General features: G+C 35.0%; 3 protein-coding genes across 3 annotated transcripts; 2 read left to right on the top strand and 1 right to left on the bottom strand.

Moving 5' to 3' along the window:
* Positions 1–633: 633 nt before the first annotated feature.
* On the top strand, positions 634–13,909 carry LOC132560636 (uncharacterized protein C20orf96-like). The gene is made up of 12 exons (XM_060225300.1): positions 634–660; positions 1,604–1,891; positions 2,636–2,802; positions 3,746–3,804; positions 4,957–5,056; positions 5,395–5,494; positions 5,881–5,960; positions 6,231–6,308; positions 6,584–6,685; positions 11,398–11,463; positions 12,003–12,145; positions 12,820–13,909. The coding sequence occupies exons 2-12, from the start codon at positions 1,723–1,725 to the stop codon at positions 12,878–12,880; spliced, it is 1,125 nt and encodes a 374-aa protein (XP_060081283.1). The 5' UTR covers positions 634–660; positions 1,604–1,722; the 3' UTR covers positions 12,881–13,909.
* A 2,095-nt stretch (positions 13,910–16,004) lies between these two features.
* On the bottom strand, positions 16,005–19,882 carry LOC132560637 (cytochrome c oxidase subunit 4 isoform 1, mitochondrial-like). Its single transcript, XM_060225301.1, has 5 exons — positions 19,811–19,882; positions 18,934–19,092; positions 18,377–18,547; positions 17,015–17,146; positions 16,005–16,346 (listed from the first exon to the last, which is right to left on the bottom strand). The coding sequence occupies exons 2-5, from the start codon at positions 19,085–19,087 to the stop codon at positions 16,174–16,176; spliced, it is 630 nt and encodes a 209-aa protein (XP_060081284.1). The 5' UTR covers positions 19,088–19,092; positions 19,811–19,882; the 3' UTR covers positions 16,005–16,173.
* Positions 19,883–20,383: 501 nt separating this feature from the next.
* LOC132560639 (protein SYS1 homolog) lies at positions 20,384–23,958 on the top strand. Its single transcript, XM_060225303.1, has 3 exons — positions 20,384–20,998; positions 22,937–23,004; positions 23,615–23,958. The coding sequence occupies exons 1-3, from the start codon at positions 20,804–20,806 to the stop codon at positions 23,853–23,855; spliced, it is 504 nt and encodes a 167-aa protein (XP_060081286.1). The 5' UTR covers positions 20,384–20,803; the 3' UTR covers positions 23,856–23,958.
* Positions 23,959–25,645: the final 1,687 nt, after the last annotated feature.

The raw sequence follows: 25,645 nt of genomic DNA, 5'->3' as shown, positions 1-25,645 counted from the left end.
CAGTTCACAACGGAGAGAAAGGGAAACGAGCCCAAAATATCTTATCTTGTTATCGCAAACGAGGAAGTAATAATCAAGGACCTGTTATAAAGACGCCACAGGGAACATTGTTCACTTCATCCTTCCCTTTCGGCTAATTCCTAAAATATGCCATGATGATATACAAACGCGGTCAAATTAATATATAAACGTGAAAGTACACGAAAAACTATATGAAGGATTAGACAAAAAATAAAAACTGTTAACATACAGGATATAATAATAGATTGTAAATATGTGCCTATAAGACACCTGGCCATGACTTAGAACGGTGTGTGATAAGTCAGTTGGAGCTCAGAGCGAGGGATTGAGATAAATATAATATCATTAAGTTCTTACTGTTCCTAAAAGCATCTTACTTCAATGATACTTTTTTCATGCTTAAATATGATTTTTCCCTCTTATGTGAGTCCCAGCTGAGTGTTGAACCCCTTACAAATTAATTGTAGAAAATTCGATGTCGAGTTATTTCCCTTCGCAGCGTTCTTCTTTATAGCTATGGAAACTGTTTACAAATGGCGGCTGTCAGACCGATAAAGATCTTGTATGGCGAAACTTAGTACATGTAAACTGAACCGTTTATTTTGTTCACAGTCGGTAATCAACTATGTAATCACTCAGGTTATTGTTTATTTTCTGTGTAAAGTATTCATTATATTGGCAAATAGCTTGAAATTATATTATTTGAACACTTCACATCCATGTAGGATGTGACGTAATTAAGCTTAGATTTCTTCTTTGTATATAGTGCGAAATAGTGCAAAATACAGGATGTGACATAAAGTAAAACTGACATAATATAGTAGCCTATACATCGATTAATCTAGAATTTGGGGAATAATTCCCATTGTGGAAGAAAGGTGATTTTTTGGGTTATTTTGAAAAATGGAGGAATTTTAACAGTCCTTTTTGTCACAGTTCAAGAGAGGGATAGGGTAAAACTATATGCCATACATGAAGATTACATGAATGAATTATGACAATGTTGAGTTCATATCGATATTTCTTTTTCTTGACAGCATGACTTGAAAACATTTTAAGTAAAAATATACTAATTAGTTCTGTAATTTAATTAATTTTGCAGCCTTTGGTTATCTTATTGTTATTTAACGTTTGAACAATAATATGATTTTTCAAAGAACAAGTACATGTACAGTGTACTTTCATCACCTGAACGTGTTGGTGTTGCCTGAATCTAGACTGAACATTTCTGTCTCTAAAATGATAATTTAAGGTCAGTGTTCACAGCATTTGTTCTGCTGTTGTGGTTATTTACAATTTTACTTATTATGTACATTTTAGATGATCATAATCAGTAAAAATGAAAATATCAATAACAGCATAATAAATGTGAATATTGACATAATATCATCAATTCAGAGACAAGAAATTTCAGTCTAGACTGAATCCTGATCATGGACTGGAATATCTACTGAAAAAGCATTTGATACACCTGTGAGCTCGTTTGAACTTTCTAAAAATGTTATGTATAACTGCAAGAATGCAGTATTTTTGCCATTGTAATTTTTTTTAATCTAATATGCAATTTCCTTTTATCACTTAGGTATCCTAAGGAAAAATTCCAGCTGGTGCTGGGGTTGTATAGTGTATGAAGAGTGTTGTTCAACATATTACATAGCTCATGATTTGGTCATCTAGAAGATATTGATATAACAAGACAAAATGGCAGCAGACTGGGGAAGAAAGGCTGCTAGTAAAATTGACAGGACTCAGTTCAGTAAGGATGAACTACTGAAATCTTTGGGAAATCAGTTTAATGTTGACTTTACCGACTATGATCAGTGGACCAGAAAAAACAAACCTGTGACACGCCCTCCTCCTCCTCCTAAAGGTATGTGACCATTGAACGTATTTTCAGTAATACGTTTCTGTATATATATTTTTTTCATTATAGGATATATGAAGTGTATCTTTATATCTTTATTCTGGTTCAGAGTTTAAATCCAATGATTTGCAAGCAGTATAAGTCTGAGCTCACTCATTAGCCCTTCCATATATCATAATTGGTTTTTATTTTGATTACTGATAAATGCTGTTTCATTTTCCTGTAATTACTAAAGAGGCTAACCCTTGACTATTGCTCAGATGTAAGTTGTTGTTATCTTGTGCTCATTGTGGGGCCATGATAGCTTAGTCAGTAGAGTATAGGCCTACCTAATGTGGAAGTGTGAGATGTGAGATGTGGTTCAATACTGTACCTGTGGCAGTTTGTGTTTCTCAGGAAACTGAAAAATAGACTGGTCTGGCTATCACAGTTGTGTCCTTGGGTAGAAACGTTACAGGCAAATCCAGAAAATTGACTTATCAGATGGAAATAAAGTAATATTACTGAATATGATTTGTAACTTATTTTAGTTCAATGATGTCTACACAGACTAGGAAATAAACATAAAAAAATAAAAAAACAATTACAACGATTTTTGTTTTGTTTTTTATTTACTGAAACTGGTCCTTATATTCCTTTATGATAATTGCTGTAGTGATACATTGTTTTCTGCTCCAGGAACTCAAATGATATTCAACTCAAGACACTCATTAAATACAATTTCACACTTGTCATTTCTTTTTTCAATAGGAGGCAAATCTGTATCTATTCGCCGCACTGCTAAGTCAGCTGACAGTTGTCAGCATGGTACTGGACCTGGTAGGGGTGGTCATATACCAACACTAAAGGAGAAAAAACAGGCAGCTCAGAAAAAATCACTAGACAAGGAACGAGTGGAGAGAGTAAAGATCATTGAGGTAATCATTCTTCTCTTTGTTGTTTATGATTGTTAATATCAACTTCCTTGGTATCCTGGGATTACAAATTTTATTTTACTACAGACAAGCTGAATACATTTATATTCAGGGCAAGCAAAGGCTTTTATTTAGATCCAATAGGGCAGTTAAAGCCTTTCAATCTTTTTGGAGTAATGACACAAGTTTCTTGAAATTATCACTTAAATCAAAACAACATATAGATACATCTTTGATCTCAGATGGAATGTGTATCACATCTACTTTGGATAGAAATAAACCATAATGTAACATGCACATTAGAATACCCACCTTTACACGATAGAAACAGTCATAGACGATGTCACAAAACCAGAACCAGGTCAAATTTATGAAACTATTGGTAACTTGATCGAAATGAAACAAACTATGCACAGAAGTGATACTTCTTGAGGGAGATGCCAAAAGGATAGAAAAAACATGCTTACAAAAGTTAATCCTGTGTAAATGTAATATCATTTACTAAACAATATAGAGATATTTTTTATCTGATAAACAATGATCTTTTAATTGACATAATATGCTATAGTAGTCTTATAATGAAATACGTTTACTTCTTATCTATGATGTCAGAATATAAAATGAGCCCCATTATCAGTACTTCATGGTTAGAATCCAATGTATTAGTGCCCTGATAAAGCCTCGCATCCGAGACAAAACTAGTCAACCAATAAATAAGCCACTCACAGGTGACATGTGGTGTGTTATGATTGAAACCTATCTGGATTGATTTTTATATTCTGTTTCATCGCCATGTATACCTGTTGGTATTCACACCCAACACTCAGTGCACCACTCATCAACCAATTCACTTTGAAGCATCACTGGCTCTTCCTTTTCTGGTGAAATAAAAACAGTTACATCTTATATGTCAGATATTATAATAAAAACAAATTTTCTTTAACAGCTGAGAATAAGAACAAGAAAAAAGACTCTTGAGGAATACCAGAAGCGATACCATGAATTGTATCCTTTTCTGTTGATATGTTTGATTGCCATGATACACTAGTGTTAACAAAGTCTTAATCTTACCTAGATGTTATTATAACATTGGTCTGAATTAAGTACCCTTCTCACCACTTTTTAAATCTAAGTTAGAAAACATGAATACATATTGTATGTTTATTCACATAAAGATCAATTATATGAACTGTAACAAAATTTAAAAATGTGGGCTTTTTTCTTGAATCCTCCCTGATACAATTTTTGTGACCCCTCCCTGACACAATCTCTATGACTCCTCCCTGAGATCATCTTTGTGACCCCTCCCTGACACAATCTTTGTGACCCCTCCCTGACACAAACTTTGTGATCCTTCCCTGAGATCATCTTTGTGACCCCTCCCAGACACAATCTTTGTGACCCCTCCCTGACACAATCTTTGTGACTCCTCCCAGACACAATCTTTGTGACCCCTCCCTGACACAATCTCTATGATCCCTCCCTGACACAATCTTTGAGACCCCTCCCTGATACAATATTTGTGACCCCTCCATGACACAATCTTGTGACCCTTCCCTGACACAATCTTTGTGACCCCTCCCTGATACAATATTTGTGACCCCTCCCTGACACAATCTCTATGACCCCTCCCTGACACAATCTTTGTGACCCCTCCCTGACACAATCTTTGTGACCCCTCCCTGACACAATCTTTGTGATCCCTCCCAGACTCAAACTGTGTGACCCCTCCCTGACTTAATCTTTGTGACCCCTCCCTGACACAATCTTTGTGACCCCTCCCTGACACAATCTTTGTGACCCCTCCCTGACACAATCTTTGTGACCCCTCCCTGACACAATCTCTATGACCCCTCCTTGACACAATCTTTGTGACCCCTCCCTGACACAATCTTTGTGACCCCTCCCTGACACAATCTTTGTGACCCCTCCCAGACACAATCTTTGTGACCCCTCCCAGACACAAACTTTGTGACCCCTCCCTGACACCTTCTTTGTGATCCTTCCCTGACACAATCCTTGTGACCCCTCCTTGACACAAACTTTGTGACCCCTCCCTGACACCATCTCTATGATCCTTCCCCGATACAATCTTTGTGACTTTTTTGTAAATCATCTATTTCACAATTTCTGAAAAGACCTTGACAAGATTTTAAGACTTGAGGAGAATATAAAGTTGAAAGCAGATATAGATGAAGATGAAATGCACACAATGAGCCATGTGAAAGGTTTGCTGCGGCGATATGAAAAATACAGGGTAAGTGAAAAACATTGAGTGTTATTTGTTTAGTAATGAGTATGTATTAAATGCAGTATAGGGTTTATGTGACCCCTGTGGTTTTCCTTTTTGTTGACCTGTTCACATAAAAAATGGAACAAATTATGTGCTTATTAATGTTACTGACATGGTTCTAGGTTAAGTAATGGTTCTGGTGTATATAAATATATATATATATATAAAAAATAAGCTGCAGTTGTCTCCCTTATGGTAAAGTATACAATGACCTGTTGTAGACAAGGCAGCAGTGACATGTTGTACCTGTACATTTCTCAAAGATCGTTGATACATTTTGATGTCTACTGACTTGATTTCAGGGTGGAATCACAACAATAAACACAAACTTTGGAACAGAGTTTGAAAATGCACAAGGTGAACTAGATGCAACAAAAGCTTTGACAAAGAACAAGCTTGGATGTGAGTATTAAACCTTTGATTTAATATGTTTCATCTATACAGGTATTCTTAAACTTCAATATTTATTACACATTTTTATTGAAAATGGAAAAAAGAAGGAATTTCAAAATGATATTTTATGCCCTTTTGATACAGCTCTTTGATAAAATTAAGTTTTAAACAAAATGATCAAAAAATTTATAGAGGAAGAGACATTAATATTTTTTTAATGAAAATAATATTGAATTGTGATTTAATTGCAGATTACTAGTATGGATACAGAATTCAGTTACATGAATTAAACTTGTTTCAGGATCCCGTAATCTTTATGTTTTTATTCGTTATTTATGTAATTCAGTTTTGAACAAAAAGAGATTTATAACAAATATATATATATTTTTTTTCAGCATTAGAAAAGCAAGTGTCAGAATTAGATGAATATCTGAAGCAGAAACAGGAAGAGCTACACATCTTGATGAACTATAAAGTGTGTAATATTTATGCTTGACAATTTATTTTGTAGAAATCCTAAAACTTTAATTTATAGACCATCTGAAAAATTTAAACCTTGTAAGAAAAAACACTTGGAATTAGAGTAGACTGTGGTGAACTGTCTTCCATTACATGGTTTTCCTGTTCTGTAGGCATCACAGTTTGTAAATTATGCAATATCTTCTACATCTCAGTTGTATTTTCTGAAAATGTCGCATGTACCTGATTGATGTGTATTTCTAAGTTGGATGTATTTTGATTTTAGGATAAAGAATATCCTGTGAAAGCTATGAAGATAGCTACATTACAGAAGGATATACAAAACTTAAAAATATCATGTCAGGCAAGTATTTATATTGAAACTTTATCATTTTGTCAGAAAGGATTCAACGTGAATCATCAGGTAAATAAAATGTCACAATATTATGTTTGATAATTATTAGAGAACTATGAGATACTAGTGTCAAATAAAAAAACTCACACAAGATCTCATGATAAATGATGGAATATATTGTCTCAAGGTATCTGTGATGTCAGTTAAGATCACCACAAATTTAAAGATGTCAGATGTGGTTTACAATACTGAATTACCTTTCACTGTTTGAATTGCTGTTTTAGGAAGATCAAGAAGACTTAGAACATATAATATACACAGAACTGTCGAAGTATGAAAAAGAGAGAAATAAAAATATAAACGAAACAACAAAGGAAATGACAGAGGTAAGTACAGAAATATTCACTTTTATAAACACATGTCTAGTATCACCCCATCACAACTGTAGGACACATGTCTAGTATCACCCCATCACAACTGTAGGACACATGTCTAGTATCACCCCATCACAACTGTAGGACACATGTCTAGTATCAACCCATCACAACTGTAGGACACATGTCTAGTATCACCCCATCACAACTGTAGGACACATGTCTAGTATCACCCCATCACAACTGTAGGACACATGTCTAGTATCACCCCATCACAACGGTAGGACACATGTCTTGTATCACCCCATCACAACTGTAGGACACATGTCTTGTGTCACCCCATCACAACTGTAGGACACATGTCTTGTATCACCCCATCACAACTGTAGGACACATGTCTTGTATCACCCCATCACAACTGTAGGACACATGTCTAGTATCACCCCATCACAACTGTGGAACACATGTCTAGTATCACCCCATCACCCTCCTGCTCCATTCCAAATTTCCTCACCCCAGACATATTTTTTGTTTCTTTTGTGTTTATATGATTGAATCAAGGCAAATAGAAAAATGATGGTTAAAAAAGAGTTAATTAGTAAGAAAATAGTGTAATGCTTCACTTTACCATGGTAATGTGAAGCCCCACCCCCCTGCCCCACCCTAAATTTCACCACCTTTTAAATTTTATTCTGTTTTATTATGTATTAAAGAACATAATTAAGTAAACTGATAAAATATTTAGTGAAGAAACAGCAATTGTAAACAAATTATAAAGCGGCTTCACTTTACCATGGGGGTTGGGGGTGGGTCATATCACCATAATGGTGAAATGAAGCGTAGTTCACTTTACCATGGGGGTTGGGGGTGGGTCATATCACCATAATGGTGAAATGAAGCGTAGTTCACTTTACCATGGGGGGTGTGGGTGGGTCATATCACCATAATGGTGAAATGAAGCGTAGTTCACTTTACCATGGGGGGTGTGGGTGGGTCATATCACCATAATGGTGAAATGAAGCGTAGTTCACTTTACCATGGGGGGTGTGGGTGGGTCATATCACCATAATGGTGAAATGAAGCGTAGTTCACTTTACCATGGAATTTACTTTATCATAATACAACAAAACACATTTCATGTCATACTCAAATCATCCACCAAGTTTGAAAACTGAGAGAGGAGATGTTTGGACAAGATTTAATGAGATGAACAGTGGACAGTAATGTGAGTGTAAAGTAATCAGATTTAAGTACATAATCACTTTTTGGCAAACTGGCAGAATGAAGAATTTGTGCATCAGTGATATTTGTTTTGTATAACCAATTATATCCAGAAGGAACAATTAGTGCATTCATAGTTTAGCACGAAAAAGTCAGAAAAGTGCTTAGATAATATTACTACTAAAATATGTATGTTTACAGTAAGTCATCCTAATATGGTCAAACTACTACTCAGGACAGCACAACTTCCTATCATTCTAATTAAGCTTGAAAGAGATTGCTTGAAATCTTTGGGAGGAGATCTTTGGACAATTAATTGATAGGGAGACAACGCTATACCATTATACATCTTTGTTTGAGAGGCGTATGAAAATCTTATGGGAAGAAAATAATGGCTATGTGTAGAGATGAACACTTTTCTTTTCATTTAAGCCTGAAATATAGATGTTTTTATCTCTAATATCAATTTGTAGAAAAAGAAGTTAACTCTGCTGTAGATCCATGTTAGAACTTAGAACTTTTAATCAGACCATAAAACCTTGTCATTTTAATTATCTTTTCCTTATTTTCAGAACTTGTTAATTATACTGTAGATTGATCTTTAAAACTACAGGGGTGCACAGTTACATAATTTGTCCGAGTTCCCTGGCAGATTACCAAAAATTCTTTTCTCCAAAACAGCATTCTCTACTTTCATGGCTACCATCACTGTGATTATTGTTATTTAGGCACAGTTTGGGCTTACGTGAAACTGTACATCCCTGTCAATGACAAGTTAGTTTTTCTGACATTTTTTGTTTCTGATTTTCATTTCTTTGAACATAACATCTTATGTAGTATAAGAGTTTATGGTACATTGGCCAGCTTGACCAGCCAAGCTATACTTGACCCTAAGTAATAGCTGCAATATATAAATATGTTACCTGTGTTTTTCCCAGTCGGGCTTTGATAGCTTGACATCTCCTGTGGATGATATAACCCACCAGGTAGGGCATAGATCATACTACTTCAACATAATTTTCTTCATTATTTAGATGAGAAGTACAAGATATATAACTAACCCTTTTTCCAATTAAGATTATCTTTAATTTCCCTTTCTTGCTTTCTGTTCATTATAAATAAGTAGTTCTTCTGTCAAATGTCACTCTCTGCAAAATTGGTGTTGGAGAAATTTGGTTGCAGGCAAGATTCTTAAATAAAATTTCTATTATACATGTTGTTGATAGGTCAAATGTACATGTATGTGTTGTTACTGTGCGGAATTCTAGGGATTTTTTTGTTAGAATTTTGGTCATGGGAATTACTAGTAACGAATAACATTATTAAAAAATATTTTGAACTTTTTGTAATAGACTGACTGTCACTTTGTAATAATCTATGTCATATTAAAACAACTTGATAACAAATTAGGCAGTACCAATATTGTAATAGGCTGTCAATGACTTTTGTCGTAACTGTGATCCAATATTATAATAGGCTGTCAGTGACTTTGTTGTAACTGTGATCCGATATTATAATAGGCTGTCAGTGACTTTGTTGTAGGTATGATCCAATATTATAATAGGCTGTCAGGGACTTTATTGTAACTGTGATCCAATATTATAATAGGCTGTCAGTGACTTTGTTGTAGGTATGATCCAATATCATAATAGGCTGTCAGTGACTTTTGTTTAGGTATGATCCAATATTATAATAGGCTGTCAGTGACTTTGTTGTAACTGTGATCCGATATTATAATAGGCTGTCGGTGACTTTGTTGTAGGTATGATCCAATATTTTAATAGGCTGTCAGTGACTTTGTTGTAACTATGATCCAATATTATAATAGGCTGTTAGTGACTTTGTTGTAGGTATGATCCAATATTATAAAAGGCTGTCAGTGACTTTGTTGTAACTGTGATCTGATATTATAATAGGCTGTCGGTGACTTTGTTGTAGGTATGATCCAATATTTTAATAGGCTGTCAGTGACTTTGTTGTAGGTATGATCCAATATTATAATAGGCTGTCAGTGACTTTGTTGTAACTGTGATCCAATATTATAATAGGCTGTCAGTGACTTTGTTGTAGGTATGATCCAATATTTTAATAGGCTGTCAGTGACTTTGTTGTAACTGTGATCCAATATTATAATAGGCTGTCAGTGACTTTGTTGTAACTGTGATCCGATATTATAATAGGCTGTCAGTGACTTTGTTGTAGGTATGATCCAATATTATAATTGGCTGTCAGTGACTTTGTTGTAACTGTGATCCGATATTATAATAGGCTGTCAGTGACTTTGTTGTAGGTATGTAGTAGGATGTCTGTATTTTTCAATATCTTATTCCTTTAAAGTTAGGTACTAGCCATTTTACAAAGATAGTGTCTATAATTCAGTAGAATTCTACCTAGATGTAAATGAAATATTCCATCGAATAGTATCATCTGTGCCCCATCATGTTAAACACCTCTTAGTGAATCAAATATTAAGACGACACATTAGAAATTGGAATCTTCGAAGCCATTTACTTGCTTTTAAATGCCAACAAATGATACCAGCTGTATTTTCACTAATTATTATATAAATTGTATTGAAGTTTAATACCTAGACTTCCTTGGCTTCATCCACACTGAGAACAGTATAACACCAAATCTTCTGACCTTTCACTAACTTGAAGATCTTTTCTTTGTTTTTATTAGATGTTTGGTGTAATTTTGGTGAGAAATATAAAAATTATTTCTTTCTACATTGAATTGGTATATACTTGTATATTTAAATATGTCTGGTGCCAGGGAATACATGTACATAATGTCAGAATACAGCCAAACAAAAAGTACATAGAAACAAACTTTTCTCGTATCATTAGCGGTCAGGAGACACAATGAACGAGACATAATCTATAACAGGATAAGAGAGTTGTTTGAAACTATCTGAATGCTAACATGAAAATTTTAAAGGTACTTTCTGACTTGAATTAGATATTGAATGTAAATACCCTTGGAAATGTGGTTATATAGGTACGACTTTGTAATAGTTAATCATTATACTTGGCCCTGGATAGAAATCATACCTTTTCTTTTTCTTTACGAATAGTTTTTACAGGAGGTGTGATACAGATAGCTTAATCATAAAGATATAATCTGAATTTGTATATCATCTTCAATTATTATGTGCTTTGATTTATTTACTTTTAAAATACACAAGTTAACTCCCTTGGTCTTAAAGATCAACTTTTGAAGGGTGAAGCTTTACAGTATTTAATTATTTGTTGTATGCTGTTTCTTGTGATGCATTGTATTGAGTCAAAATTCTGAAAACTGACATTTCTTTTTCGTGTGTGAAAATTTAACACATATATAACAATTGGTTTTCTAGGTCACCAAAACATCTTTTGAAGTTACTATATAAGATTTATAATATAGAGAGTATATAGCTGTAAACAATTAAACTACATGTTGTCCTGCTAGTGTAATTTGTACTGCATAACAAGATTAAAGTCAATTTGTAAATTGTGTTACAGACAGCAATATCAATGATGCACCCCAGTTTGAAGGACATGGCTTTACAGAATATGGTGATGAAAAAGGTGAGCATGCATCACTTCTTTTTATTCTCACTTGTTCAAAGTACTTGTTATCAATGAGATAATGTGCTTGTTTGCCACCATTCCCAGAGATATCATAAGACAATGATGAGTGGTATTGTTTCAAGAGAAAGACTTTTATTGAATATTGTTATATATGACAACCTGAACCAGTTAGGAAATACATGCATGATGTTTTGATGACTACACGCTGTCACTTTCATCAAATATGACTAGATACAATGCAACAGGCTGGTACTGGGGCTCATATGCTCTTGTACGTTAATTATCGGGTTACCATCAAAGAATAGCTAAATCAACTTGCATAGGATAGTACAGTACCTCCTGTTGTATGTATGAAATATCACCAGTTTGACCTGTTTTCACTATAATTCTATGTCACACAACATCCATCATAGCAGAATTATATCACCTGTAAATTTTCTTGCTGGTTGTAATATAAGAATATCTCTTCAGTATGTATATATGTCAAACCTGTTGAGAATGCTTCAGTATAAAGACTGCTTTTTTTATCATTCCAGGAGATAGAGATGAACAAACAAGTACAAGAGGACTTACTTCATGATAATCAACTTCTTGAGGCTGAAGTAGAACGACTCCTCAAAGATCCAAAAACCAATACAAGACTCCAGATGTTCCCAGAATTCTTCCCTACTCGAGAAAAGTAAACGTTTAAAAGATCTTATATTCCAGGCTTTTGATAGCATATCTGAGAATGTTTTATGTCTCTATAAGTCAAACTAAGTATAACTCTCACCTCAAGTCTTCACTAGAGGTTACATAAGCAAACCCCAACAAGTTTATTTGGTCAAAGGTCAAGGTCATGATAATTCAACAACAAATTCTTTTAACATGCAGAAATAATGACCGAGGGGTCTAATTGAAAGTTAATTAATAATTGTAACAATCAACAGGAGTCTCAGTGTCTGAGTAGTTAAGGCTTCTGTCTTTATTACTAGCCCTCTACCTCTGAGTTGCTGGTTTGAGGCCCATGTTGGGCAGTCACAAGGTTCTGATCACAGGTCGGTCGTTTTTTCCTGAAACTCACTGCACCACCCAAATCTGGCATGTCCTTACATAACCCTGGCTAGGACGAAAAGCAACAATAAACCAATCCAATCATCATGTCCATAATCATTAACAAGTACACAGTGCTTGGATATATTTGTCAAGTCCACAAAGTTTAAAAGGTCACTTGATAAGAAGGAATAATTACTTGTCGTTATTATGACTTTACCTTTAAAGTTCACTGGAAGGGAAAGGTAATATCAATCATATGATTTAAAGAAGGGAAGAAATCGTTGCAGTATTTCATACTATAAAACATTCTTTTTACAGGTGTACCCCAGACATGGATGTAATTCTTGACATACCCACACAAGAATGGCTTCCTATATAGTCCCTGCTGTGTGATGGATTGGAAAGTCTGGTCTACTGGTTACAGGAGATTTTTCTGATGATCAGCAAGCTTGCACAAAACTTCACTGCTGCCAATGCAGTTAAATGTGGAATACAATTATGAACAATTGTGATTTATGTTCATGATAAAAGGTTGAGGGATATAGATGTATTACATGAACATATTCTTTAAAATGTTGACATTGACATACTTGCCATGTCCTCATATTTTGGATGGAGATTGCTGAATTTTCAAAATAATTCTTGACACTCAATATTAGCAAAATCCTCTTCATCACTGATATACAATGAATTCATAGCATACATGTATCTTTGGGTTTTATTATTAGGTTCAACATTTTAAATCATTCCCATTTTTGTTATACTGTTATCTTTATCCTGATTTGCAATGTATGCCAAACTGTGACCATCTGACATAATGGATAAAAAAGTCCAGTTAAAATATTGGTGAGTAAAGGAAAAGAAGAAATAAATATTTAATATTCTTTTTGGTCTGGCAATCCCTAGAAATGTTTCACACACACTATGTTTAATAGTGTAGCATATCAGCAACATGTTCAGGGGAACTTATGGTCTGTTCTCATTCAAAGCATTAAGTTTTCAGCACTGGTAATATTAAATCTAGCTGTTGAAAATTTTACTTTAAATGTTTATTTTTCAGACACTTATCTAACCTGTAGCATTAGCTGATTAGCAAGTTTCTTAACACGCAGCAGTCATATAAATTCTCTTCAGACTTCAAAGATACTGTACTATTAAATACATACTGATATCTCTTTATACATGTATACATTACAACATTCTATTAAATCGCACATAATTTTTCTTTTGGATTTCCTTCTACCTGATATTTCCCTGTACAAAAATGACTTTGGGGAATTAACTGTACTAATTTCCCTCTGTTTCACTTCCATGGTGTAAAAAGGAGCACGAGACTTGTTCTACAGCATGTAGCATTGAATGACTGAGAGAGAACTGTATGATGTGAATAAAAATATTTGCAAGTAAATTAATTGTTGCTTTAAATCTTTTCTCCATCTATCTCCAGTTTTTTCTTGGCTATTTTGACACATTGCTACCTGGTAAAAGTTGGGAGATTTTGCGCTGTGAAAGTGCAAAATTTTGGGGGAAAGGGACAAAAGGGCAGGATGATCTATAGCCATTGTGTTTTATCCTTTGTCGTGCATTGTGCATAAACTTTCCATTCAGATGACTTCTTCTCAATAACCAGAAGTCTCAGGGTGCTGATATTGGGCAAGTAGCATGCTGGGATGAAGGGCTACCAAGTTTGCTTTTATAAATGACCTTGACTACTTTCAAGGTCACAGGGTCAAATATGTCGAAATCTTTAAATGACTTCTTCTCAATAACCAAAACGTCAATGGTCCTGATATTGGACCTGTAGCATGATGAGATGAAGGGCACAACTTCCTCTCAATAACAAAAGGTTCAGGCTGTTGATATTGGTTCTCTAATATAAGTGGGTGAAGGGCTACAATTTTGTTAAAATAACTGACCTTTACCTATATTCAAGATCTCTTGGGTTAAGTTAGTTGAGATCTTAAAATATCTTTTCCATCTAGCATTAGGTTTGGAGTAATGGAATTTGTGTAGTAGCATGTATCAAGAATATGATTTCAAGTTTGGTGAAAATGTTTTGTGAATCAACAATGTCTATTTTAAAGCTGTAGAATAGTTGAGCAATTTATTTCAGACCTATTTGGCCTTTTGCATAGTCTTTATAGTCAAATAACCGTTAAGGCCCATGGGCCTCTTGTTAGCTCAGCTGGTTTGGCATAACATTGATTGTGTTGTTCATCCGTCAACCAATTTTTGTATAGATTGATTGAGCAGATTTTGAAAAAATCTAGTCAGAAGCATCCTTGGAGGAAGGGGCTCTGAACCCCTTTTGGCCTGAAGGGGAAATTCTAAAAATTCTCTTTAAATCCTCCTTCCAATTGAATGTCCAAAGTCTGTCCCAGTTTGGTCAGATACATCCTTGGGTGAAGAGGAATCAACTTTGTAGAAACAATGGACTAGAGAAGTTGGCCCTTGTAAGAGACCCTATTGCAGAAAAATTGCAAATTCTTTAAAAATCCTTCTGAAGGAATGCATGTATTCTGTTTAAATTTGAGGGAGGTGCAGGGCCCTGGGGTTTGACGAGTAGGGCCCAATTGGAGAATAAATATAAACCTTTAGAATTCTTTTTCAGTGGGATTAAGTAAGATCAGGCAAACAAATTCAGGTGACCTATACAGGCCCTGTGGGTCTCTCGTTTGACCATTTTATCTTGTCTGTAAACATCTTAGTATTTCTCTGATATTATTTATATGTACATTTTAGAAACTCCGAAGTATTTTCTAGTAATGGGACTGGTCAATATTTCTATTGTATAGGTTGCTCTTGTCTCGCTTTAAAAAGCAATAACTGACATCTGTGGAAAAGGTGAAAAATTTTTTTTGATACTCATTGTTCATAATCTTCATTGATTCATTACAAGACTGATCCTTTCTGTGTTCCTCTTTGAAAAGTGATGTGTAAAACAAATGGTTTAACAAATTAGTATTACAAACTTCAGAGGCTAATCTCAAAACTCAAAAGATATGCGGAACTTGATGTATATTTTCTGTGACATCATGGTGTTTTAACGTTGTAGGTGTATGTGTAACACCAGTATTAAATTCAAATGAGAAGATGTAGTCGTGCCTTCTCTTGTATGTGGTACAATTTGTGATATGGTGCCATCTTCAGTATTCTGCCAACCTCAATGTGTCTGCAGGTAGCCATAAGGATAAAACACTAAAAATGTTGCATGCACATGGAGGACCCATACTAACATGTTCATCATGTTTCGCGCTAAGAAGAAAATGTTTAATGGACAGACTGGCATGCATTATATGCATGTAGACCACAGACAGAAAGGAATATGAAGATTCCTCCCTCACTGATGATAGGTAGTTTTACTACGTGAAATCACTTGGCTGTTTTATAGAGGTGGCATGTAAACTGGGAGCTGGGGCAATATATCAAGGATTTTCACTTTGAATAGTAGGCATTGGAAAATGGAAGTTTTTCTTACACAATTGAACACAAAATCCAATATATACTCTATTAAAAAGAATACATGCTGTATTCTATCACAATTTTAATTCACAGTCAAAAAACCAAAACTGTGTAGTATAACAGTTCCTTATACAACATCTCATATAAGTCAAATGTTCTCCAATTCACACTTATTACTGGCTCCACTGAACCTTCAACAGTTCCTTGCTTTCAATCTTCAAGACTGCCGGTACCTTTTGGTTCCATTCCTGGTTTATACTCTCCCTTTTCATAATCATATTGGCTAGAGATGCCAGACAAAATTCCACGTCTGTCTCTGATTAATGTCTGCAAAATAGCCTCTATTCCTCCTTTGTTCAACATAGCAGATGGACGTGGGAGAACTGAAAATCATGAAAATAAACATTTAAAATGATCAAGTGACAGGGTACAAATATATTTGAATACATGAATAGAGGCCTTATAAGGCTCAGCTGCAACATCTATAGGTCTGCCATTACTTGATAAACAAACAACCCTTGTCAAATTTTCTTTTTGACTATAAAGTGGCCAGCACTTCCTACTTTGTACTGATTGTATGCGTATATTAAACAAAGTGGATTGGGCCTTAAGTGATGCTTAACTGGCATATGCATGTAACAGCAGAATAAATGAAAGATACTTACTTAATTAGCATGAAAACATGTGCTAAATATATATATTATTCTTTGCAATCTTGATAGGGTCAATATATTTGCAATATTTCACACAGAATACCCGATAGTAGTTAGGGACAATACCAATGCATATTACCATGTGTTCCTACTAAGTAAAGATAAACACTTAGGTTGATAAAATTTACTCATTAAAACTTAACTTCTATTGTAATACTGTAAAATCACATCTTTCCATGGGGCTCAATTTTTGGTGTTTTTTCAGTGAAAAATCTTTTACAAGGACTTGATTTTATGCATTATCATAGATCAATCGATCTACTAATAGACAATTTGTGGATTAATGGAACTGACAAACTCAACAAAAGAAAAATCCACATGAAATGAGATATACTTACTGATGTAATCTTGAACCCACAAGAACACTTGTGTCATCAAGCATCCAAATAAAAATATGATGATTTGTCTCTTGACTTCACCAGTTGGAGCTAACATTTCTTCAAATGTATGGGCAAAAGAAGCTCTGTATACTACAAAATAAAATATATTGTATATCAAATAGATGATGCTCCATACATCACATGATCCTAATAAATTAAAACAAGATGACACCAGTATTAATACATGTATCTATTAAACATAGGGTATATGGAATCTTAGAGAGGTATAATAGAAGCCTAAGGAAGGAGAGAGAACTTGGGTGTCTGAGAAAAATTGTCTCTGAACCTTTATAATTATTAATTGGGGAGTAAAACCCAAGCTGTCGCAGTGAAAAGTGATTACACATGAATATATATATATATGCACTAGTGATGTCAACTGATATTTGAATATTCAATTTTTGTGATTATAAGTTGTAAAATAACTGGAACATTGCTATAATTCATCTTAAGTCATTTTTCTTTCTGAATAGAATTTTGTCAGCAAGAACAGAGTTATAGTAGTATTCAAAGTTTTGCACCTGCTCAATCCATCATGACATTTATTAGCCTATTTTAGGAGAGCTTGGGGTCACTCTATTCTGGCAAGTTTTGCACTTAGTGAACATGAAAAACAGATCAAATCCATGTTTGAAATACTGTAATGCTGTGATCCTTGGCCTTACAGCTCTGGCGGCGACTTTAATCAGTACTTATTTAGGTCTTTTCTGTAGAACATTTACAGACAGTCATTCTATGGGATGATATAAATATTGACAATCATGCGGGTAAATAGCCATGACCATTATGTACTTGTTGTCATAACACTTCACTTTTGTCTTTGAAGATGTTTCACACAGAATGATTTCTCCCTGATCCTGTATGTCTGTATGTACGATGTATTCTCTTTATTTGTAAATATTCTGTATGTCATCTGCATTTGATCTTATCCGTGTGTAAGCAAGCTTTATGCTCAACATGTTATCAAGTATAAATAAAACCAATTATCATCTTGCAAGCCTGGTTATTTCTGTAGCAAAGCCTTCTTTCACTTTCACCAACTGTCATTCCCACACGTTTCTCCTCAGGTCTACATTTTACTATCATAGCTCTCAACTATTATAAAGATGTATCTAGTAAGCAGATCTTATTGTATATTGCTTTACAATGATAAACATCATCATCTGAAACAGTGCCTGGTTTCACTGATGGAATACAATACACTGAAGACATTAAATGATAGACTTTGAAATGATTATTTCAATATTCTAATATTTGAAAGTCAACATTATTTCACTCATTCTACATAATTCAAAGCAGGGACTACCACAAACTACTTACAGAATCTTTTATCTTCTACTGTGAGGTTACTCCAGTCGGCCTCCTCCTTCTCTCTCATAGCCAAAATTTCTGGTGTGTTTGCCTTGAAACGTACACCAGTACATGGCCATTCATGATCATCAACATAGTTGCCTTCATTACCCAATCCATGTCCTACGATATCTCGTTCACCTGAATGTTTTAAAACATGTGTTATATTGGTTTATCATAGTTCACAACAGCATCAAATCCTACTATATGAAGGAAAGTGTGTAATGAGATTTTCCAATGAAAATTCTACACATTACACAAACATTATCCTTTTTTTACTACACTGGATAATGGGAGATCATTCAACAAGATAAATTAATAGAATTTACATTAACATAGTAAATAAAATTTTACTATTAAACTACAATATTACAAAATGAGGTGATTCATAAATTAACAAGAACATGTACATTTATATATACAAGACATGAATATCTTGGGTTCAGCAAATATATCAACTCTGCTAAATTTGATTGTTGCCTGCTAATCTCAGGTTATTGATTGTTATATAATGATTTTTTACCTACCAACAACAGGATAATGGCGATCCTTCATTTCTACACTCATCTGCTCCATAGGATAGATTTTCACTTCAGTTGGTTTGACCACAGCTGAACAAGATCGAACTTGATGCCATCGTATATTATTTACCAGTCGCCTCAAGATTATCTGCCCACTCATTTTGGCTAAAAAAAACGGAGCATATTCATGGGAATTGATAATTGCAGAACAATATCAAATACCTACACACTACAAACTAAAGTAAGTCTTGTAGGTCTTAACAGTCACCCAATCAATGTAAATGTGAAGTGGCACACTTAATTTGATGAAAATTTGAAAATTCTGTCGTTAGTTAACTCGATAAATTTGCTGAGAGTTCAAAGAAAGGCAGCTTCCTGTCACTTTTATTGTACATCCTTTGATCTACAAGTCTAATGCTCATCCAAAACAAACAGCATAACTCACATATAGAACATGTTAGTACTAATTTATAACTAAATATGCACATGCTACAAAAAGGTGTCATTTCGCTAGAACCGATAGAGTTACAAAACCTGTTATTAATTTTATGACAGACGATGGTAGTACAGGTAATACCTGTGCTATAAACTTCAGCATTGAAGGAAGATTAAGGCTGATGCATACACTGAGATGCTTACATTTCATATCAGCCTCTCTATTCTTCGAATAGGCGAGCGAAAAAAAATAATGTTGACGTTCGATACGTGACTTTTTGCATTCAGTTAACTGAAAGCAAGGTCATATGTGCTATGTATAAATCACCAGAACTTATTCGACATATGAGTATATAACACCATTCCATATCGCAAATATATCTATCAGCGTTCAAATAATGCATATTTCCCATACAAATTATCAGTTTAGGTGTAAAATGATCCAAACCTTTTCACCACGATCTGTACTCGGGGGCAAAAATGGAGGAGAGACCGACAAAATCTCGCGAGCGTTCAAAGTCAAAGAAACGCTTCGAGTGCCCATTTGGTTTACATAAATGACGCAAAGTATTATCACCGTGGAGCTTCAAGCTGGTGAAGCCGATTGAACAGCCTATCATCAACACTGAAATAATGTACTTGCACAATGTTATAAATTCTAGGCCTGTTACATGTAATAAGGTAAAGGTAGAGTAAAGGATACTTATTTGCCATACAAATAATTACCAGTCGGCCAAAAATACTTGGTCGGTGTCGATAATTGATTATTTTTCTCTACAAACAAACGTCAAGAACTATATGTTGATTTGATATATATGGCAGAAGTTTTATTTATTTGTTTTAATGGGTTTCACGTCCACTAAGATATTTGGGTCCCTTTTAAGATACTTCTAGACCTGATGTCAGAAATGACATGTTACTTTAGTCTGATAACGAGCGATTTAACTGCATAAAATCAACGCGGCATTTATGGAAGCCCCTCTAAGCGTCCTCGTGATGGTGATTTGTCGTGACGTTTTAGAAGTGGCTGTCCAACACGACATCTAAGTAAAGTAACTTCTATAAGCCACGAAATTTTCTGCCATCTTTTCCCCGAATACAAGATGAGACAACGAGACTTTGTATTTATATTGACAATTAACTGTTTACGTGTTTCTGGCAGGCGATGACACCGCGTGTAACTTGTTTTTAAACTGCTTCAGCACCAGTCACCATATTGGATTGACATACCCTGCCTACAGCAGCTAACTGCACAGCAAATCGATGTGACAGACTAATTGGAGATTTTGCTGATGTTGAAACGCCAATGTAGCAATATATGGTTACATGGTGTATTTGCTAATTGATATGCTGTAAAGTTAAATCGCCACGAGTGAACCCAGGCAGTTTCGAAAATATTGGCAAGAGTCGAGTTACCCTCTTTACTTTCTTTTTCGGGGTAATGCTTGGGCTTCTGCGGAAACGACTTCCAAGGATGACGGGTCATTTCCGTAGTAATGTGTGGGATCCAGTGCTGATAATTTCACAGATCGTTTCTATGCAGTGTCAATTCTATTTAATCCTAGGAATCTGGAATTACTTTATGAACACGTTTGGCAATTTTGATTCCTCATTAGATAAAGTGTTCACTGAAACAGTAAGTAAGGATGCAGGTGCAACAGGTAAAATGAGAAACTGTATTTGGTGACTTGAAATACAGATTTAGATTGATCTGGTTAATATCAAAATATTTAATCTGCTAAATGTGTTTAATGATAAATGTCAGTTCTGATGCAGTATAGTAAAGTATAGTATCAGGGCTCTCGATCTGTCAGATTTGGGGCCGAATTCCCAATGCAAAATAGTATCTTTTTTCCCAATTTAGACCCGAAGTTTTCCCAATTCTAAGGAAAACACCATTATTTTTCCAAATTCTAAGGGCCCCGGGGTGTGAGAGCCCTGAGTATAGTAATGTTTCTGGTACAGGAACACACAGCATTCCTCTTCACCATACTCAAAATTATTTTGTTGTGGTTAAAGTTCATTTTCTGGTCAGTTTACAGTAGCTCTGTAAGTATATATAATATCTAGATTTTTCCAAAACTTAATTCAGTTTGTTTTTAGAAGTATTTATATTTGGAGCAGATGCTATGTCTTCTGTAAGATTGTGTTTTCACAGTTCTTATAGCAGAACTATTTCCTCTTCTATTGGTCCTGTAATGTTGAAGAAAGAGCGTTTTGGAGTGTCCTCGACCACTTCTTTATTCCTATGTCCATCTTAAGCTTTACAAAATTGCAGGAATCCTTATCATATATACCGTCTGAGATTTTATAAAGTTCTATCATATCCCCTTTAAGCCTTCTGTATGATAAAGTTGGAAAATTTAGCTTCAGCAGTGATGTCAGAGTTGAGGGTTCTGTTTGTCTATCCATGATTTTATTTTTGTCAGGAGGGCACATTCTTTAACTTATTAAGGGATGTAAAAAGCCCCAGTTAGATGTCTTTGGATGTTTTTGTTTACCTATCTTTCATGTCTGCTTTTTCTTTCTTTGCTCTGTTTTCTCTTATGCGCCCTTGGATGCCTGTTCTCATATGAATATGACGACTGAAAAGAATCCCAATTTTCTTCTAGTTCCTACCTCAGTGGAAATTTGATGTAGTGAATAGATGGTATGTTCACATCAGAAACATCTGCCAGTTAAAATGTCTGGCGATATCGTGAAGGAACAAGTTAGTAAACGAAAGGCCCTCAAAACAAATGCCATGAGGTTACATAGGATTGACCAAGGAGAGTCAGTGTTGCCTCGGGTAGATCTAAGAAACAATTGGGATCAGTAAAATAAAGGATTGTTGTCTTTGTTTAAGGAGAGGATTTGTGGCTCAATGTTACAAATACTTCCCCTTCAATACCATACTACAAAAAAGGAATAAAGAGCATGCAGGAGGTGTAGACGATAAATTAACTTGGAGTAGTATATGAAATGATATATGAACTTCTTCATTATGAAGGGAAATTCCTTAAATCTTATTTCTTTCTGATATTGGTAAAATTGCTAACAGGACCCAAATTTTTAATGAAGTTTGTATCTCTTACATATAACATGAGTTTTTACAGGGGTTTCTGGTGTAGTGCTAATGGCACAAGAACATTGCTTTACTAGCTAGACAAATATACCTGGTAAATGGGTTGTAGCAAACACTTTGCTTCACTTTGCAAGCTAGAAAAATATAGGTAAGGTTTTAACAGGTGGTCCTAGTTTAATACTTATTTATAACAATGAGGTTATTGAAACCTTGATTGGTATAGATGGATCAACATTGGATCTAAAACCAGTAGGAAAAAATTAGTTTGATAGAAAATATATATCTCTGTGTAGGTATGCATTCAAATTATGACATGGTATCTTGTACATTCACATCATATAATGTCATAACAGCAGAATGTACCCTGAACTATGCACACTGACTCTAGTACTGGACACCAGTAGAATTGATAAGAATATCAAAACACTGTAATTATTATAAAAGAAAATGTTGTGCGACACAAATATGATTTTATTTTTATTTATGAAAACTATTTTTTTATCCTTGCAGGATCTTGATGTGTTAGAAACTTCAGGGCGGCTAAATGTAATTGCATTCCTTCTCAACAGTTTAACAAGGTATTGGTGCTTATAGTATTCCATTTTTAAAAATTGAGTAATATAAGGAAGCTCCTCTTCACTTTACATTATTCACAATGCACATCATAGTGATATATGATCATTCTGTTATTGCAGGTACATGCTCTACATGCTGTATTGTGAGTCAAGGTCAATGTGAAATACCTTATTTTTTTTTATTTTGCTTGTTGATATCTCCAGTAACAATGATAGATGTGTTATGTATGTGTTACTATGTACAGTATAAACATACAACCAAAAACTGCAGGGTATCATCTTCAATATACATATATAATTTATCTTCTTGTCTTTCTTGAAAATTGGCATTCGATTGGATCAAGATGAAGTTTGCAAAAGATCTATAAGTACCAAGATTAAAGTCATTGTTACCATGGCATATATACAATTGATTTGATAGTGTATTAAAGAGGTCAAAGGTTAACTGGTGTCATTGATAACTAAATGGCCTGGAAATTCATGATAGTCAAGCAATCAAAATGATTGTATTTCATCATAAATTTGATCACATGACTAGTGTGTATAATGAACTGTTGGCAGTATAAAAAAATATCATTCTCCTCTAACAGGTTTCTTTTTTTTTTGTTTTCAGTGCGCTCGCCCTGTGGTTCATTGTACAGAGAACCAAACTGTGTTTAGACTTTTCAGTGACTGCCCATCTGTTTCACTTCCTGGCATGTGTAATATACAATGGAAATGTTCCTAGCACTCTACCGTGGTGGATTATCAATGTCATCAGTATTGCACTCATGACTGTCACTGGAGAATTCTTGTGTATGCGGACAGAAATGAAAGCCATTCCACTCAGTATGGGGCCGAAGGCAGATTTGTGATCAAACATGTTTTATATCATTGCATCCAAATTAATTTATTCATTTCATCCATTGTTTATAATATAGCCTGTAAAATATTGAATAAATATTCTTAAATAAATTGTACATGTATATATTGATTTATATTTTGTGTGTGTTTTGTATCAGTATCATGACTTCTATTATGTAAATATTTTTACTTTGACAAAGGGGTGGAGAAGAGAGCTATACTGAATTGATTTTGACAACACATTTTTCCATTCTATTTCATGTAGATTAAAGATTGGTATGTGGATATGTCTTATGAAGACATTCAACACTTGTAGATGTTACCTGTATTCTGACATTCATAGTCTCGAACAATCTCCAGAGAAAGCTACTGTTTCAATTAAGATCTCCAAAATTTATTTTGGGAGTATTATAGATACCTGTATCTTTGAAAGACATTGTGCCACTTTTGACCTCTGTTTTTTGTCTAAATAAAACACTACGGGCTGTACTATTTAGTGTAATATCGAAGTGATATTATGTCTTGTACTAAAAGTATGTCTCTTGACATATATACTGAAACGAATAAGGAATGCAAATTCAAATTGTAGGTTTAATAAAATAAGAGTTGTGAGCATTATGTCTAAATTTCATATGTAATAGTTAATATTGAATATTGATGTAACATCCTCTAAATGTTTGGAGATTTTTAAGAAAAGGTCACTTCGCTAGAAGGTCATGATAGGCAGTACCCTACGTGAATCCAAGTTGAAATGGCAGCAGTTTTGAAACCGTGCCCTAATATCGTGTGTGTCCTCCTCGAACAGCTATAGCAACTCAAATTCTTTGTTGCATCGAGTTCATCAGGGCATTGGCTGTCTGTATTGGAATGTTATTCCATTCTTGGACGAGTGCATTTGCTAATTGGGGGAGGGTATTTGGGGGGTTACAGCGATTGCGAATTCTTCTGTCTAGTTCATCCCACAAATGCTCGATTGGGGACAAATCGGGGCTATATGGAGGCCAATCTATAGGAAAATGTTCTGTGTCGCAAGAAAGTCTCTACAGACTCTTGCAACGTGTGGTCTCGCGTTATCTTGCTGCAAGGTTAGATGATGCTGCCTAACAAACGGCACAACATGGGGCCTAAGGATCTCATCCCGATAGCTTACGGCCGTTAAATTCCCATTGACTATCACCAAAGGTGTCTTCAAACCATGGGAGATTCCCGCCCAAACCATAACTGATCCACCCCCAAATTGGTCATGCTCCAAAACACAGGCATCAGCAAAACGTTTGCCTCGACGCCGGTACACACGTTGACAGCCATCTGCTCGAAATAACATGAATCGAGATTCATCGGTGAAGAGCATGGACCTCCAACGTCTCATAGGAAAACGTCTGGGCATATGTGCCGTCAACCATTGCATACGACGTGCTCGACGTTGCGGTGTTAGTGGTAAACCAACATACTGTCGCCTTGCTCGCAAATTAGCGTCATGCAGTCTGTTGATCACTGTTTGGGGATGAATCCGATGGTTATGATTACCAATCGTATTCCTTGCCGTTTCAACAGCCGTTAACCTCCTGTTACGCAAGTGTGCCAGCCTAACAACCCGGTCTTGACGTCACGACGTTACGCGTGGACGTCCTGATCTCGGCCGGTCATCGACTCTTCCTGTGGTGTTAAGATGTGAAACTAATTGACTAATAGTCGATTTGTGAACTCTGAAGTGTCGAGCGACGTGAATTTGCGTGCTTCCTGCCATAAGCATCGCGATAGCACGTCCTCTATCAACTTGTGATAACCATGGCATAATTGT

Source organism: Ylistrum balloti, unplaced genomic scaffold (genome assembly GCF_031769215.1).
Source record: "Ylistrum balloti isolate Yb309-2 unplaced genomic scaffold, AGI_CSIRO_Ybal_v1 Utg371088, whole genome shotgun sequence".
Taxonomy (NCBI): domain Eukaryota; kingdom Metazoa; phylum Mollusca; class Bivalvia; order Pectinida; family Pectinidae; genus Ylistrum; species Ylistrum balloti.
The sequence above is the reverse complement of the archived record's forward strand: the minus strand, read 5'-3'. Positions and strand labels throughout refer to the sequence as shown.

Coding starts and splice junctions, on each gene's coding strand:
- LOC132560636 (XM_060225300.1), top strand. CDS start 1,723: ATGGCAGCAGACTGGGGAAGAAAGGCTGCTAGTAAAATTGACAGGACT. Junction 5,961..6,230: donor ACATCTTGATGAACTATAAA/GTGTGTAATATT, acceptor TTTTGATTTTAG/GATAAAGAATATCCTGTGAA. Junction 11,464..12,002: donor AGAATATGGTGATGAAAAAG/GTGAGCATGCAT, acceptor TTATCATTCCAG/GAGATAGAGATGAACAAACA.
- LOC132560639 (XM_060225303.1), top strand. CDS start 20,804: ATGCTTGGGCTTCTGCGGAAACGACTTCCAAGGATGACGGGTCATTTC. Junction 20,999..22,936: donor ATAAAGTGTTCACTGAAACA/GTAAGTAAGGAT, acceptor TTATCCTTGCAG/GATCTTGATGTGTTAGAAAC. Junction 23,005..23,614: donor CTTCTCAACAGTTTAACAAG/GTATTGGTGCTT, acceptor TTTTGTTTTCAG/TGCGCTCGCCCTGTGGTTCA.
- LOC132560637 (XM_060225301.1), bottom strand. CDS start 19,087: ATGAGTGGGCAGATAATCTTGAGGCGACTGGTAAATAATATACGATGG. Junction 18,548..18,933: donor TCGCCATTATCCTGTTGTTG/GTAGGTAAAAAA, acceptor TAAAACATTCAG/GTGAACGAGATATCGTAGGA. Junction 16,347..17,014: donor GTGGGTTCAAGATTACATCA/GTAAGTATATCT, acceptor CATGATTTTCAG/TTCTCCCACGTCCATCTGCT.